We start from the raw sequence: 15,250 nt of genomic DNA on the forward strand, positions 1-15,250 counted from the left end.
GTGGTCTGAGCATCGGCCTGCTAAACCAGGGTTGTGAGTTCAATCCTTGAGGGTGCGATTTAGGGATCTGGGGCAAAAATAAGGGACGGTACTTGGTCCTGCTGTGAAGGCAGGGGACTGGACTCAATGACCTTTCAAGGTCCCTTCCAGTTGTATGAGATAGTTATTTAATTTTTAATATGGAGATATACCTAAGTATATCTCCATATTAAGTATTTCTTTTTAACATTTTATTTTATTGGCAGGATGAGATCCATACAAACAAATAAAAATAGGATCTTTATTACGTAAGAGTTCACGTCCAATCCCACAACCACTCAGCATACAGAAAGAACTCCCTGAGATTTCAGTGGGAGTTCCCAGTATAGAGCTCTTATAAAAATGGATCAATTTGCAGATATCCTACCCTGTCACAGTAGTTTGGGGCACCACGACTGGTTGCCATGAAAATTATTGGGATGTCACATCAAGGGACTATAACTTCATGTAGGGAAATAAGCAGTAGATGAAGTCTCATAAGGCAAGGATTCGGTTTTATAAATGATCATAGCGACAAGAACATACAAAAAAAGAGGAATAAAAGCCACTGACAATATATAGCAGGGGATATCTTGCAACATACATGTTTCTCAGAATTTTTCTGAATGTCAGGGGGTCTTTATAGCATAAGGTTCTCTCAAAGGTCTAAGAGCCAGACACTCTTGCAAACTTTATGTATTGCATTGACCAGGAAATATAATCTAAAAGAATGCACACAACAGTGCAAGCAGAGGAACAATACACAAATCCTTTTTAATTTCACATTTACCGAACAAATACAGTACATCATATATGCTAACTAGACACAGTACAATCCAAGTCAAGCAGAAGTACTTAGCTCTCTCCAGCTGACGCAAATATGCAACAAGCACCAGACCAATTTCAAGTCTGTTAGCCAAAAATAGACACATTTGCATTTAAACTGGCCAATCTTATTAAAACTGGTGAAAGTGAGCAAAATTAAAGGCACTGAACATTTACATAGAATTAATTCCTGACACAGTAGCAGTGTGTTCCTGAGAATACTGTTCAGGCTAATAAAACAGGTACATATACTAAAATCTGAAAGAGGAGTATACTAGGCAAGTTAAGTTAATGGATATTACAGTCACCCACTCTCTCTGGCTTCACAATTCAAGACTTAACTAAAACTGAAGTAATTAAGTGATGTTATTCAGTTCTGTAATAAACGCTATCTCACTTGTAGAAAGCCTACATTAGGATTCCCCAAGGATTTTAAGGTCACTGGGTCATTCAGAAAGTTGGCTAGGAAAAGGAAATTTCCACCCATTAATTGTATTCTGTGTTCATGAGCCCCAAATACAGGCCCATGAGTTTTCTGCCATCAGGTAACCCAAATATGGTTTGTCTTCCAGAAGAAGACCTGTTAAGAAAAGTGTGAATAATTGTTACTCTTGTAATGTTCCCATCTTATGTATAGAACCCCACCCTGTCTCTTGATGTTTCCCCTGAACCGCTCGCCCCCACAGCAAAATACGTCAGCAGCAGTCTCAAGATGCCTGTTCATATGCAGAGGAGTAAGCTGGAGCACCAAAAGGCAGGCCAGTTCTCCTTACACAGAGGGCACAGCAATTCTGAGCGCAGCTACTGGATGAATGCCTCCACCTAACTGACAGGTCATCCAAAACAACCAAGACAAGAAATCGGTCTGTATTTCTGGCAACAGATCACAGAAATGCCTTCTTGCTTGCCTTACTTTTTACAAATACAACTGATAGAAAACTTGGATGAAATCCATCTAGTGCAAAAACATTCCTCAAAATCATACATAATAACGTACGAGTACGCTTCAACTACATTAGTTCCCATAGCTCACAATTTCCCACATTTATGGCCCACAGACCACACAGCCAATGAAGTGAGCTGTAGCTCACGAAAGCTTATGCTCAAATAAATGTGTTAGTCTCTAAGGTGCCACAAGTACTCCTGTTCTTTTTGCAGACCACACATGGTGTACTGAGAGCTGGCTGGTCACATGGTGATAGCTCTCCCTATTTCCAGTTGCTAAACATCATTAAAATACAGGGACAAACAACAGAGACACAAGGTGGGTGAAGTAATATCTTTAGCTGGACCAATTTCTGCTGGTGAAAGAGACACGCTGTTGAGCTCCACTGAGCTTGAGGCCTCAAGAAGAGCTCTGTGTAAGCTTGAAAGCCTGTCTCTTTCACCAACAGAAGTTGGCTCAATAAAAGATATTACCTCACCCGTGTTATCTCTCTCATATCCCAGGACCAACATGGCTACAGCAACATTGCAAATGGGAAAATAATGCCAGGAGAGTGAGACATTGCTATAGCTCCATGGGGATGTTGTGTGACCACAAATGGTCTGAGAGATGGCCTCAGTCAATCAGGAATAGGAGGGGAAATGGCCCATGTTCTTTACCAATCATTCAGCCCATGCTATGAAGAAGAAGACAGAAACCCCCTGTCCTAGATGGATTAAAAAGACTGTGCAAAACTGTTTAAATTAAGGAAGAGTATAAGAAAGGTCCCACAGTCCACGAGAAATTCACATGTTCGTGATGAAAAGTTCCAGAGGCAGCTGTGTGCACAGCATCTGACCCAAGTGACTAGCGTAACTCTAGGATTAAAATCAGAAGACATATGCGTATGTAGTCCATCCTGATACTTAAGTATCATTATGCTAAATTCTGCATTGATTTACATACCACATATTCTCATTGACTTTCACAGAGTAAACAGAGTAGAATTTGGCCAAGTATTTCCTGTTAGCTGACAGCCACTTAACATAAATACAATGTAACAATGGTCAGATCAAATTATCTCTCATTACTTGAATGCTTTTTATGTACTGACAATATTTCATTTCTTGTTTCTGGATAAGAATTTGCTTTGTTTATATATAATGTGAATTATAACTTTTTTGACGACCACAATAACCTTTTTTTCAAATCTGCCAAATGTGGCATGTATTTTAAAATAAAGAAGCAAAACAATTTAAACAGTAATACAAATCTAGAAATTGAAACAGTAGTGTAACTAACACAGATCAACAAATAAAAACATGGCTTGGAGAAAAGATATTCGTAAAATTATTATTAAGTTATTAGCCTTTATTTGTTTACTAACTTTATTTGTTTTGTAACATACCAAAAGAAAAAACTCCTCTCTGTTAGCTGTGCCTAAAGGCATGACTGCCAGTACTGTCATTCTCACAGAGCCCTTCTGTCCACATTCCTAACAATGTAAAAACAGCTGTTTTCTCATCTAGCCCTTGTTCCTGTCACACCTTTTTTAAGAACACATACAAGGCTTACCTCTATCACTTATGTGATGAGCAAAGAATAACTGTCAAACATACTTATAAAGTTCTCTGTCTTTTAAAGCTAATTTTACAATAAGAATTAGAATACATTATACCTGAGTAACATACAGCTATTCTTCTACTGAAGAAAAAAGCAATTATTCGGGTTCAGGGGAAAAAAGAGGATGCAAGGAAAAGATTAAGACTTCTACTTATTCTGTGCCTAACTAAGAAGGCAACTAGTACACTGTATATTTATGTAACTGTATGAACTTTAGTCAGAAGTAGTCACTCTTATAGAAGCTCATTAAGTGGAATTCAAGCCCAAGTCTTGGAGAATACAAGACAAATGCAGATAATTCAAAAAAGATTTTCAAACATACTATGGGTAACTTCATCACTGTGCTAAGACAGAGCAGAGTGTGAATAAGAGCCGTGTGTAAGGAAGGGTAGATGTGGGAGAAACAGAATCTGCTCTCTCAACTTGGGGACAGAGCACTGGCATAGCCCTACCGCAGCCCAAAGGCTGCAACAACATCTCTGATGCAGCGTGCAAGCCCTTGCTCTTAGGATCTACTCTCAGATTCACCAGACGCTGCCTCGCTGAACCTTTGCCTATTCGCCTCTTCCCCACAAGTGTTGTTTAGGCTGCCATGGGACAGCACAAGGGTACAGAAATACTTTACACAGGCTCACCACAACATGCCCCTCCCTATGTACAAAATCTGCATGAGTTTTGCTGCAATTAGGCCCCTTCACCGCTCTTTCCCAGGCTGCAGGATTTTGTCTATTGTTTTTGGTTTTTTTCCTCCAAGTCAGGTATAAAATTATTTAAATGTTATACTTTGTCCATTTATTTCTTTAGGGCCACATCACAGCTATACTGAAGTCAATGGCACAACTCCTATTAGAAAAGGAGGACTTGTGGCACTTTAGAGACGAACCAATTTATTTGAGCATAAGCTACAGCTCACTTCATCGGATGCATGCTCACGAAAGCTTATGCTCAAATAAATTGGTTAGTCTCTAAGGTGCCACAAGTACTCCTTTTCTTTTTGCGAATACAGACTAACACGGCTGTTACTTTGAAACAACTCCTATTGACTTCTTTTAACCAGGTTCTGACCCCATTATAAAATGTATGGTCATTATTTTTACAACACACATATGACATAATATTACCATATATTAAGTACCTTTCATTTTATTGTCACTACAGCGTTCATGCTAATGTACAACCACAAATGGTTAAAATGAGACTTGTTCCATAAATGACTTGCAGCGTTGAATCAAACTGTAGCGGTGTGTGTATCTGGAAAACATCCTATTGGTCAACATTCAACAACTGATTATTAGCAATTTTATTTAGTTTAAAATTTTCATTGGAGCCCACAACTGTACCTCTGTCATCAAATCGTACAAAACTATCTATTTAGCTACTTTGGCAGACATTTAATTTGATATTAATGATTCAAATAAAATTGTAATTACAAATTTCCTTTTATAAGTAAATACAATGAGGAAAAAAAATACCATCCTACCGTTCATTTCTGCATGCTTGAATAAAGTTCTTAATGCTACAGTAGTGGCACTATAAGTTTATAAATGACTCCATAAAGATAATTGTAGAAACTGTATTTGCTTCAGTGCAGCATATTTATGTTCATTCACAAACTTTTCCCTGCATTCCTCTATGATACCTGGTAGCACTAATATTAAGACTGTATGCTTTTAACAAACTTGATTTCCATCAGTTTTTTAAGAGGAATTCCCCCATTGACTTCAACAGGAAGAAACGTTTTGGTTTAGGGAGGTCGGGGAGGGGGGAGAAGGAATCAAAGCCACCCAACACTTAAAAGGATTTTTTATTAAAAAAATCAGGGCCTGTGTAAGAAGTCCTGGCAGTTCACTGCTGACTCAGACTCCTTCCTGAAGTGTTACAAATTTTGAGTCTATAAGCTGAAATATAGGCTTAAAATGGTTCAAAATTATGAGTTAAAATAATTAATACTTTTAAACAATTTCATTCATAAAAACAATTTTACCTTTCTCATCATTTCATACACGAGTTAATTTTAATCAACTAGAGCACCATGGCTTTTTTCTAAAATGAATGTGAGTTTTGCATTTTCCGCTATGACAAACCCATGACTTTTCCTTCTCGTCACGCCAAGCAGCTGTAACCATCATATCTATTATATATCCAGCATTTTAGAGGATTAAAATTTGGACAGAAATATTTTCTCAAGACATCCCCAATAAAGCAATTTCGTCATTTTAAAATCTGTATGTTGTATGAAGAGTTAAAATGGTACAATACAATACAATTGAATAGCTGCCTTTCATAAGGATTACTACATCTGCTGTGGCCCAATCCAATACTTCTCATGCAGGAAAACCTTCTTTTCACCATAAGTGGAAAAAATCTGCTTGTGTAAGGAGTTTGAGTCCACAGCCTAAAAGTGTAAACAAGAACTCAAAAAAAAAAATGATAAAAGACAATAGCACCCTATCACTCATGGGCAAACATGCTTCACAAAACAATTACTCCATATCTTACCTCTTGAGTCCTCGTCCTCAAAGGAAACCTGCAAAACACCTTCAGAAGATGAACTTGGAGCTTAAATTCATAACTTCACTATGACTCAGTAAAGACACTGGATTTATGGTTTACTGCAACAATGGGTAACCTCACTAACACTCCTCTGTCCTAGGGTTGCAGAAGCGTTAACTGCCCACTTCACCTTGAAGGGTCTCTTGCAAGGGGTGTTAATTCATTATGCTAAGCAATCTGCTTCACCTTGTATTTAGCTGTGACACACTCATGAATACCTTTCCCAGATATGAAGAAAAGCTCTACGTACACGCAAAAGCTTTTCTCTTTCATCAACAGAAGCTGGTCCAATAAAAGATATTACCTCACCCACCTTGTCTCTCTAATATCCTGGGACCAATACAAATACAACACTGCAAACAACAAGAATTGTTCATCCATTTAAACAGTCTACCCTGAAATGTGGGCCAGCAAAAGATACAAACACCACGAAGGACTGCTTAATGGATATTTACTAGTACTATCACATAAGGAGAAAGAAAACAAAACTTTCTCACCAGCCTTTCTGAAAAAGTTCCAAGTCACGAGAAAGAAGATATTGCATTAGGAAAAAACATCACTGCTCCTCCTCTAGAATTACTTAGATACATAACTCAAGCACTGCAGAAAACATAATAGTTTAAATAAATCCAATACTGTTGTGAAAGTATTACACAATACACTGTTAACCTCATAAATCGTATCAAGTATCATATACTTCCATAAGACAATTTTGGTTTTATTCTTGCTGTTTAAACAACATTCAAGTGTCATGTGGCAAATTATTATACTTGCTTATTTTTCATATTTTCACTTGTCTTGAACTACGAAAGCCGAGTCACTCTTACTTTCTGGTACTCAAGCAATGGCACAAAAGTAGTTTGTGTCTTCTCCATTGGACAATTAAGTTTAACTGCCCCCTGAAAGTGTTTCATTGGATTTTTTTAATCTATTCCTATCAGGCTGTACACAACCTTTTGTCAAAAAAGGCCTCCAAATTCTCACCTTAAATAGTTTGACAATATATCCTTTAAGAACCAATTTTAAGAGGTGTTAATCTCTACAGAATGACTACATTAGCTATTATTTAAAAATAATACACTCCCTGGAGAACTGAATCAGAGAAGCAAACCTAAGATTAATTAAATTTTATTCTATCCAATTTAACAGTTTTCATTGACATGATTTTACAACTGTTACTGGAATTACTTATTGATGTGTTTCTGTCTTAAGTCATACCTACAGTATTATTGCAGATCAACTTTAGATTGCCTATATCTCGGAAACAGATTTAGAAATTAACACTAAGTGAAAGCACAACATTTCATATTTAATCACATAAATATTGTTAAAGAATCACTTGAAGAAGTTGTACAAAATGGAAAGTCTGTCAGTATGTTCTACCGTTTCTAAGACATTTCTTCTGTTTCTGGTATCAGCAAATTTGCTATATTGGCATTACATTAAAGCCTCCATTTCTTACCCCTTCAAACAAAAACAAGCTTCTCAACAATGTCTGATCTGTGTGTCATATAATCCTGTTTAATACTATACAAACTCAGGGTAACATTTGGATAGTTTTTAAATTTAACAAGAATATCCTGGCCTACTAAAAAGGACACCCTCTTCTTTGGAAAGCCTTCCACTAAAACTAAAGATATCCTCCATCTTCAAAACAAAAAACAAACAAAAAACTTTAATGCATAAGAGAAGTTAATGACGGTCAAATTAACAGAAGATGGCCCCAAAGACATGATTGTAACAGATGGTGTTGCAACTCAAAAGACTCAGAGTTTCTGCTGTATTCTGCAGCCACAAATACAGCATTAAGGTATAATGAAATAGACATTCTTACTTTTTAGTACACCTTTTGGTGGATCTGCATAACAGTATCAGAGTGGACTGTACATAACTATTTCAGCCTCCTCACAGCCACAATAAGTTAGACAATTCCACATGGAAAACCCTCTCCTCTTGAAAAGAATTCCACTACAGGTTACTAGACAGACAAGGTGGTGAGGTAATACAGGTTACTGACGGATGCATTGCAAAAGCACATTTAGCTAAGTTATGAGAGTGTTCTGACTGCCTAGATAGAGCTAATAAATCCAACGTGGGAAATCACTCTATTGGATGAGAGAACAGAAAATCCTCTCCCTGATGACACAGTTCATGATCTTCAATCATAATTTGTCTTAAAGTGGCTCACTACACATCTTCTACAAGAAGGATATTTTAGACTGTAGTACAATTCTTTAGTGTACCATCTCTATTGTCTTTCCTAAGATATTTCAGTCCCTTGTTGAAGGACAAATATGTTCCCTATTCTCTTTAGGCTATGAGCCCAACAGTGGGCTGACAACCCATTGTCAACAGTGAGGCTGGGGTTGGTTACTACAGCGTACTGCTTGTAATAGCAGGTGCATGGCCCTGGGGCTGCCATCTGCCAGGAAGGAAGTATTCTCTTCTAGGATGCTGAAGTGATTGTAAACAAAACACTGACTCACTCCTAAACTATTACATAACTGGGTATTTCGCAGTGTAGATGTTATATGGGTTTTTCTTCATCTGTTTAACTATTTCTATATGCTGTTTATTAGAATAAAATACTCTTATGGGTCACTTATATGGGACAGCTATTCTTTGTTTATTGTGTAAGTGTATGTGCCTCACACACACACACACGAGCTACTTTTTTTAAAACTGTAGAACTTGTTAAATTATGAACTCCAGTAAAGACACTATAGCTCCAATGACTGAACTGTTAATTACCTATGCACAGGCAAATCTAAGTGTCAGCTATTTAATGAGTTTATCTACAACTGAGTTAATGGCTTATTTCTTGGGAACGTTACTGGAATTAGCCATGATGTGGGAAGAGTACTAATACTTCACCAAAACCTTTCCCCCACACTTTGTCTGTCTAGTTGGTTTGATTGGATGCACATTGGGGTAGGAATTCTTTGGATATCTATGTGCAGTATCTGATCTCAGTTGGAGACTCTAATCTAGGCACTACTGTAATACAAATAATAATCTAACACAGAAAATATCTTGAAGGACAGTGAAAACTCTATCTGAATTCCAAGAAGAACATACTCTTGCAAGATCTGTAACTGAAAAAGAAAATAATTTATCAATAGTTTTTAAAAAATTCACACAGGTATTTATATTCATTTCAAAAGTATTTCCCCACTCGAAAACTTGAAATCATTATCTGTTTCCTTAAAAGAAAGACAAGGTGAGTGAGGCAATATCTTTTATTCGCCCAATTTCTGTTGGTGAGAGATGAGTTTTCGAGCTTATACAGAGCTCTCCTCTAAAGTTTGTCTCTCTCACCAACAGAAGTTGGTCCAATATTACCTCACCCACTTTGTTTCTCTAAAATCCTGGGACCAACAGCACTGCACCGCACAACACCACACACAGCAATGGAAGCTATCGATCCTTAAAACACATTTACCCTTCATTGCATTCAAACACTGGCATTTTTTGTACATTTCCACATAGCGCAGGACGACTTTTCGCTAAAAAGATTTTAAATGTTTGTTTTGGAAAAAGAATTATATGGACCTTACAAACTGAAATGGGGGGAAAAAAACAGGATAAACTGTGGGCCTGTTATCCATGACCGTATTCCTTTAAAGGTATTTCCAACCAGATTGTTGCCCATTAGATTCAAGTTTAAAACAAACTTCTCCGCTTTTGATTAAATCAAGCTATTTTTAGCTGTACGTTTTCATCTACAATACCAACAGAAACACATTTGCGTGTACATGAATAAATATGCAACTTAGCAGACTAGTCTCCACATAATCATGCATATTTGATTAGAAACTATCCACCAACATGCTAAGCACCAGTGTCTAGCTGTCTACACATTAGGGGCAGGATGCATGTCTACCTTTCAGGAAAACTAAAAAGAAAATTACTATACATGCTATGACAGTTTACCAGTCAATTAAGTATTTTATCCTTATGCAGACAGAATAAAGAACTGAGGGGGAGGGGGAATTTCCATTTATTTCAGTAAGCTTTAAATCAGGCCCTTAGAAACTAATCCTGAAACTCTTGCTCACACCAAAAAAAAAAGAAAAAAGACACTAAATTCATTAAGAATTTTGCTTTAATAGAGCTGCATGGTCAGAAAAACCTACAACTCATGTGAATTTGTGTTTACCTAGTGCAAGTCTGCCCCCGGTGACCACCTTAAAAACACATACAGAGAAGCAGCTACAAAAAAAATAAAATAGCTGTATTTTTTTAATTCAGAGAAGCAACGTGAAACTTAGAAAAATAAGCACTCAGATACCAGGGCCGTGGGTACCAAAGTGAGAACCTAGAGCTTGATACTGCACTACTGAAGTCAGTGAATGCTACTGATTTCAATGAGCATAGGATCAGACCTAGAGATAGAATTCAAGAGTTCATTTTCAAGCAAATCCCATGAGGAATTAAAGAATTACAACTAAATATTAAATGAATCTACATAGAAAAGTCTATTTGATAAACTTTGTCTATTTGTTTTAGATGATTTATTTTATGCATTTTGCGAATATACTGAAAAATCTACTAACTCAGCAAAATGCTGTCTTCACAATTTCAAAAACACAAAATAGGTGCACTCATGAACACAAATACAGTCCATAAGTGAAGTATGTATATGCACACGCATACCTTCATGAGGCATAATGTCTTTAAAAAAATTAAAAAGTAGTTAAACATTTCTTTAGGATTTGTTTGATAGATGGAAAAGACAGACATTTTGTTAAGTGCTCTTGCTGCTTTTGAGAAGATCTGGCTTAAACTGAAAATACCTGGATTGTATATACAATACTTTAACTTCCTAATGGGGAAGGAGATCCATTACTTAAATTGACTACAGTGTACGCATGCCGTGTTTCAACTTTTAAACCAGCTTCAGTATTTCAATATAATGATATTTTAAAAAATGGTAAAACCAGCACAAAGTATCCAACATTATTTCCTCCTTATAGCGGAGGGGGGGAATTCATACAAAATATGTCCTAATACTCTTTCTGGTCGTACATTCCTTTATGTATTTTACTTACAACACAAGTGAATGTTAGTCTCGGCAGCTATCTTGAAAGAAATCAAATTATCAGAAACAATCATCAACCTAAGCATTTCCTCTGCCTTGAGCAATGACTACACTGGTTCACGTTAGAACAAACCCACCATTCAACTTAGTCTATAACTATTTATCTTAAATGATTCAAAGTAACCATGACAATCTTGTTTTGTTTAGTTTAGTGCAACTAAATATAATTTAAACTATAATAAGAAATAAAAGCCAAATACATTTATGGGTTTTGGTGTTTTATCTCATTTTTAAAAATCTGACATCCATATAATTAAAACAATTGAAAATGAATTTTTTTAAAAAAGTAAAAGTTGTCATTTAATTTTACAAAACTTATAGTTTGCAGTTTGTATTTTATAGGTTATGCTGCCAGATTTGATACCTAATCATTTCATTTTACCTCTAATAGAATGGAATCTGAAAGAGCAGTACCACATTTTCCAACAAGCATCTAAGGTGAAACTGGAACTCTTAAATTTTATCTGTGAAGTGATTTATAATCACAGCCATATCGGATATAATAGGTAGGCCAGTTCTTGAATCTATTCATTCTGAGGTATATAACCCACTGCATGGCACTAGATCAGTAAGAGCAAATGCTACATTTGTAATTAGTACTAATTTATACGACATTTAGTATAAATTAGTACTAATTTATACGAAAAAAATTAGGCTTTAAAAAAGATGTACAAAGCTGTATTTGAATGTTTTCATAAAATTAACAAGACATTTTGATTAGAAGATTACTTTTATACAGGCAATTAAAACATTTCCTTGCAGATTCTGAACCAAACTTTGTGGCAATCAGTATAAAAGAATCAAAAAGTGAAACTGACTTCTCTAGTTTTATTGTCCAAACTGAGCACAAAGGGAAAAAGTAAATCAGGGTTTCAGTTTTAACAATGTGTGAATTTTATCTAGATCTGACTTTTGTACTGTTTACGTATATTCATAAAATCCTTACGAGAATTATGACCTAGTGAGACATCATTTTACCTATTCTCAAAGACCACTAGCTTGCTTTATGATCATTTAAAACTGATGTATCATAGGTTATAATTGAAGACCTTTTTTAATAAATCAAGAAGTAAAAGGTGGGGGGGGGGGGAGAGAGCCAACAGACCTCAATCTCATGTATTTGCTGTCACACTTTGGAAAACTAAAACATCACTAGTTGGAAAAACTTTAATATGTTCCAGAAAACATGTTGCTTTTGGAATAAAACAAATATAATGGCCCCAATCGTAATATCCTTAACCAGGCAAAAAACTTCCAATTAAGTCAAAACTCAAGCACAATTACTACTGGACTTAATGGGATTTTGCTTAAGGATTTCAGGATAAAAATAAAAACCACAGGGTGAAATCATGACCCTATTAAAGCCAAAATTACTAGTGATTTCAATGGAGCCAGGGTTTCACCCAAAAGACAGATCTTCAGTTGGTGTAATTTAGCACAGCTCCAATGTAATAAACAATTTACACCAAAGGAGGAACTGGGTGAAAATGTTTACATAAGCAAGGAAATACATCATTTTGTCTGAACTAATGTTATTTTGCAAAGGGTTGTTGTTATTTCATACTTAGAAAGCTGAATGCTAACTGATAATCAGTGTGCAACAAAAGAGTTTCCAGCTGTCTAGTAAAGGCACTATTTTATTTATATTTCAGAAAAAGGCAAGTACTTGTTAGACTCTCACAGGCCTGCACACTTTCAGAGTGAAGTAGAACTAAATAAACTGATAAATTCTGAATGACCTTTTTATTTTTCTGTTTTCAGCTATTTTGGTTTTGTTAGCTTGCTCTCGTTGTAACAGGATGATACTGGTTCAAAATTCCAAAAACCACACTAGTCTTTAAAGCAGCCAGGCAAGTTACTGATGAAAACCAATGCATCTTTATTTTTAAAGTCACATAATTAATTTTCTTTGTTAACGGGACAAAAACTCAAACACAATATTTACTTACATAATAAAATATATCTATAGATATGGGGAAGTATTTGAACTGACTATGATTTTACATTGAAATATTAATTTCCGAATAAACCAAATAGAATGAACTTTGGGGGTTTTTTTGTTTTTTTTTTACAAGATACAGGCTTTTTACAAGAGTTCTTCATGTTACTTTCTTTCTAAAGCAGCAAACATTGCAGTTTTAAAATTGCTCCAAACTGTTAATTTCTCCATAGCTTTGAAAGGATAAAGCTAGCTCCCATTCAGTGGCTTTAGTGATTTAGTAAACAATTAGTACAAACAGAAAAGTAAACAATTCTCATCACATCTAATACAGGCTACCTCCATGGTAAACTGTATATAGTAACATCAATTAAAAATCTTCAATAAAGTTTAGCCAAATCATTCTGAACTGCCACTGACTTAAAATAAGAAATGAGAGTTAAACCAGTACCTAGTATGCTTAATACATATACATATATTTCTGTAATTCTACATGTGTATTTCATCATAAAATATGAAAATCCTGTTAATCTTACAAATTAAAGTTCTTAGAACCTCGAATGCTACTGTGAACAGTACCAGTGATCTTTAAGTAGCAGCAGTAGTAATAGGGTAGTAGTACTGTAAACAAACTTCAAGGTGGTTATGTAAACAAAACCAAAATAGAGCTCAGGAGTTGTAAATATTAATGGCTCCGCTCAATAGCCCACTACTGTACTTATGCATTCCCTTACTAAGGTAATATTCTTGCACTTTCCTAATCACACTGCTCTTTCTGTTCAAATTAATTCACTAAAAATATCTGTAACATACAGCCTCCACTTTAAAATATGACCTGGAACACTGATCAACAGTTATGCGAAGTGTTTCTTATCTCTTTGTCCTGAAATTGGCTACAGTTCTTCCTGAATAGAGTGAGTGTGATTATATGCAACAGGCATGCACGTGTGGGAAACAAGGAAACCTCAGGGAAACAGAATGGTTGAAACAGTCATCAGCTGTGCCTCCTACATTCAGCTCAACACCCAGTGATGCTGATCTTCATTGCAATTTACATGCATATAAAAAGGGGAGGAAAAGCCCACAAGTAAAAGAAAATATTAAAATAAAACAAGTATCTGAATAATCTTCAGATATTTTATAATTACTAGAATTGAACTGTTCCCACCATTCACCATTCTCTAAATTCATTTTGCTATATTTATACTATCTTTTTGTTAACTTTATCAGAGATGCAGCGCCAGTTTCCCCTTATTAGCTAAATGAATGGAATGTCCACACTTTAATCCAATCTGGATGCTGGGAGCATTTCAATCCAGTCCAGGTTTTCCCCCTAGGCAGAGTTCCCTTCCCCTCACCCCTTTCCCTTAGGGTCAGCAGTTTGGAGGATACTGTAGAAGTGGTGCTTCCCCAATATGGGTTTGTTATGCAGTTGGGGGGGCTGTAGGTAGGTCAAGCAAAACTCAAATCTTGTTAAACTCAATTTACAACTAAATACAAGAGAGCTCAAGATTTTACTGGAACATAACTCCAATGTACAGGCTACAGCCAAACATTCTTTATATAAGGCAATGGAATCAATAATTGTAGCATTCACGCTGATTTATGCCAAACCATGTAAATCCTGAAGCCAGCTTAAGCAAAACTACAGATAACTGACAAGTCTGTCTCTGTCCTTAACGAAAACTTATACTCAAATAAATTTGTTAGTCTCTAAGGTGCCACAAGTCCTCCTTTTCTTTTTGCGGGTACAGACTAACACAGCTGCTACTCTGAAACCATTCAGTGTGTTCATCTTGTAAAAATTCTGACATTTCAGTCAACAATCCTCTCAATTAGGTTCAAAGCTTTCTCCACTTTCATCTCTTCCATCTTTCTGCACTTCCTATAAAAAAAGAACATTTTCTTCTTCAAAATCAACAAGCCAATAATAAATGGAACAAAAATCTCTACAAGTGGTGTCAGAAATGGACACTTTTTACTTAAAACTGATTATCTGTATGAAAACTATATAAATATGGAAGTAAAACCTAGAGTGGGTTATTCACCCTTGTCATTTCAGCATCCTAGACCGATAAATACATACTGCAGTTTATAGGTACATACAGGTTAAAAATGCCCTGGTGCAATAGCAAAGAGGATCCCTGCGGTGTCTCAATGATTAACTTTTAAACCTTCACATATTGTCTGTTCCTGGCCTCCCCAGTTATAACACAGACTTTCCCTCTTGCTAGGAAGAGTTTTCTATAGCACAACTAGCACCTGT

General features: G+C 35.9%; 1 protein-coding gene across 11 annotated transcripts in view; it reads right to left on the reverse strand.

The window, feature by feature from the left end:
- The window catches only part of IRS2 (insulin receptor substrate 2), a 31,572-nt gene that overhangs the window by 12,021 nt on the left and 4,301 nt on the right, over positions 1-15,250 (reverse strand). For 2 of the 11 annotated variants that reach the window (XR_012159563.1, XR_012159562.1), the window contains exon 2: positions 4,527-4,642. The exons of 5 other annotated variants lie outside the window; for them this stretch is intronic. Coding sequence is in view for 3 of the 6 variants with exons in the window: in XM_073349596.1 (XP_073205697.1) it covers positions 8,939-9,039 (101 nt within the window). In the remaining 3 variants the exon portion in view is untranslated. 4 more of the 11 variants (XR_012159564.1, XM_073349627.1, XM_073349596.1 and 1 more) reach the window with 4 other exon arrangements.

Source organism: Lepidochelys kempii, chromosome 1, assembly GCF_965140265.1.
Source record: "Lepidochelys kempii isolate rLepKem1 chromosome 1, rLepKem1.hap2, whole genome shotgun sequence".
In the NCBI taxonomy this organism is placed as follows: domain Eukaryota; kingdom Metazoa; phylum Chordata; order Testudines; family Cheloniidae; genus Lepidochelys; species Lepidochelys kempii.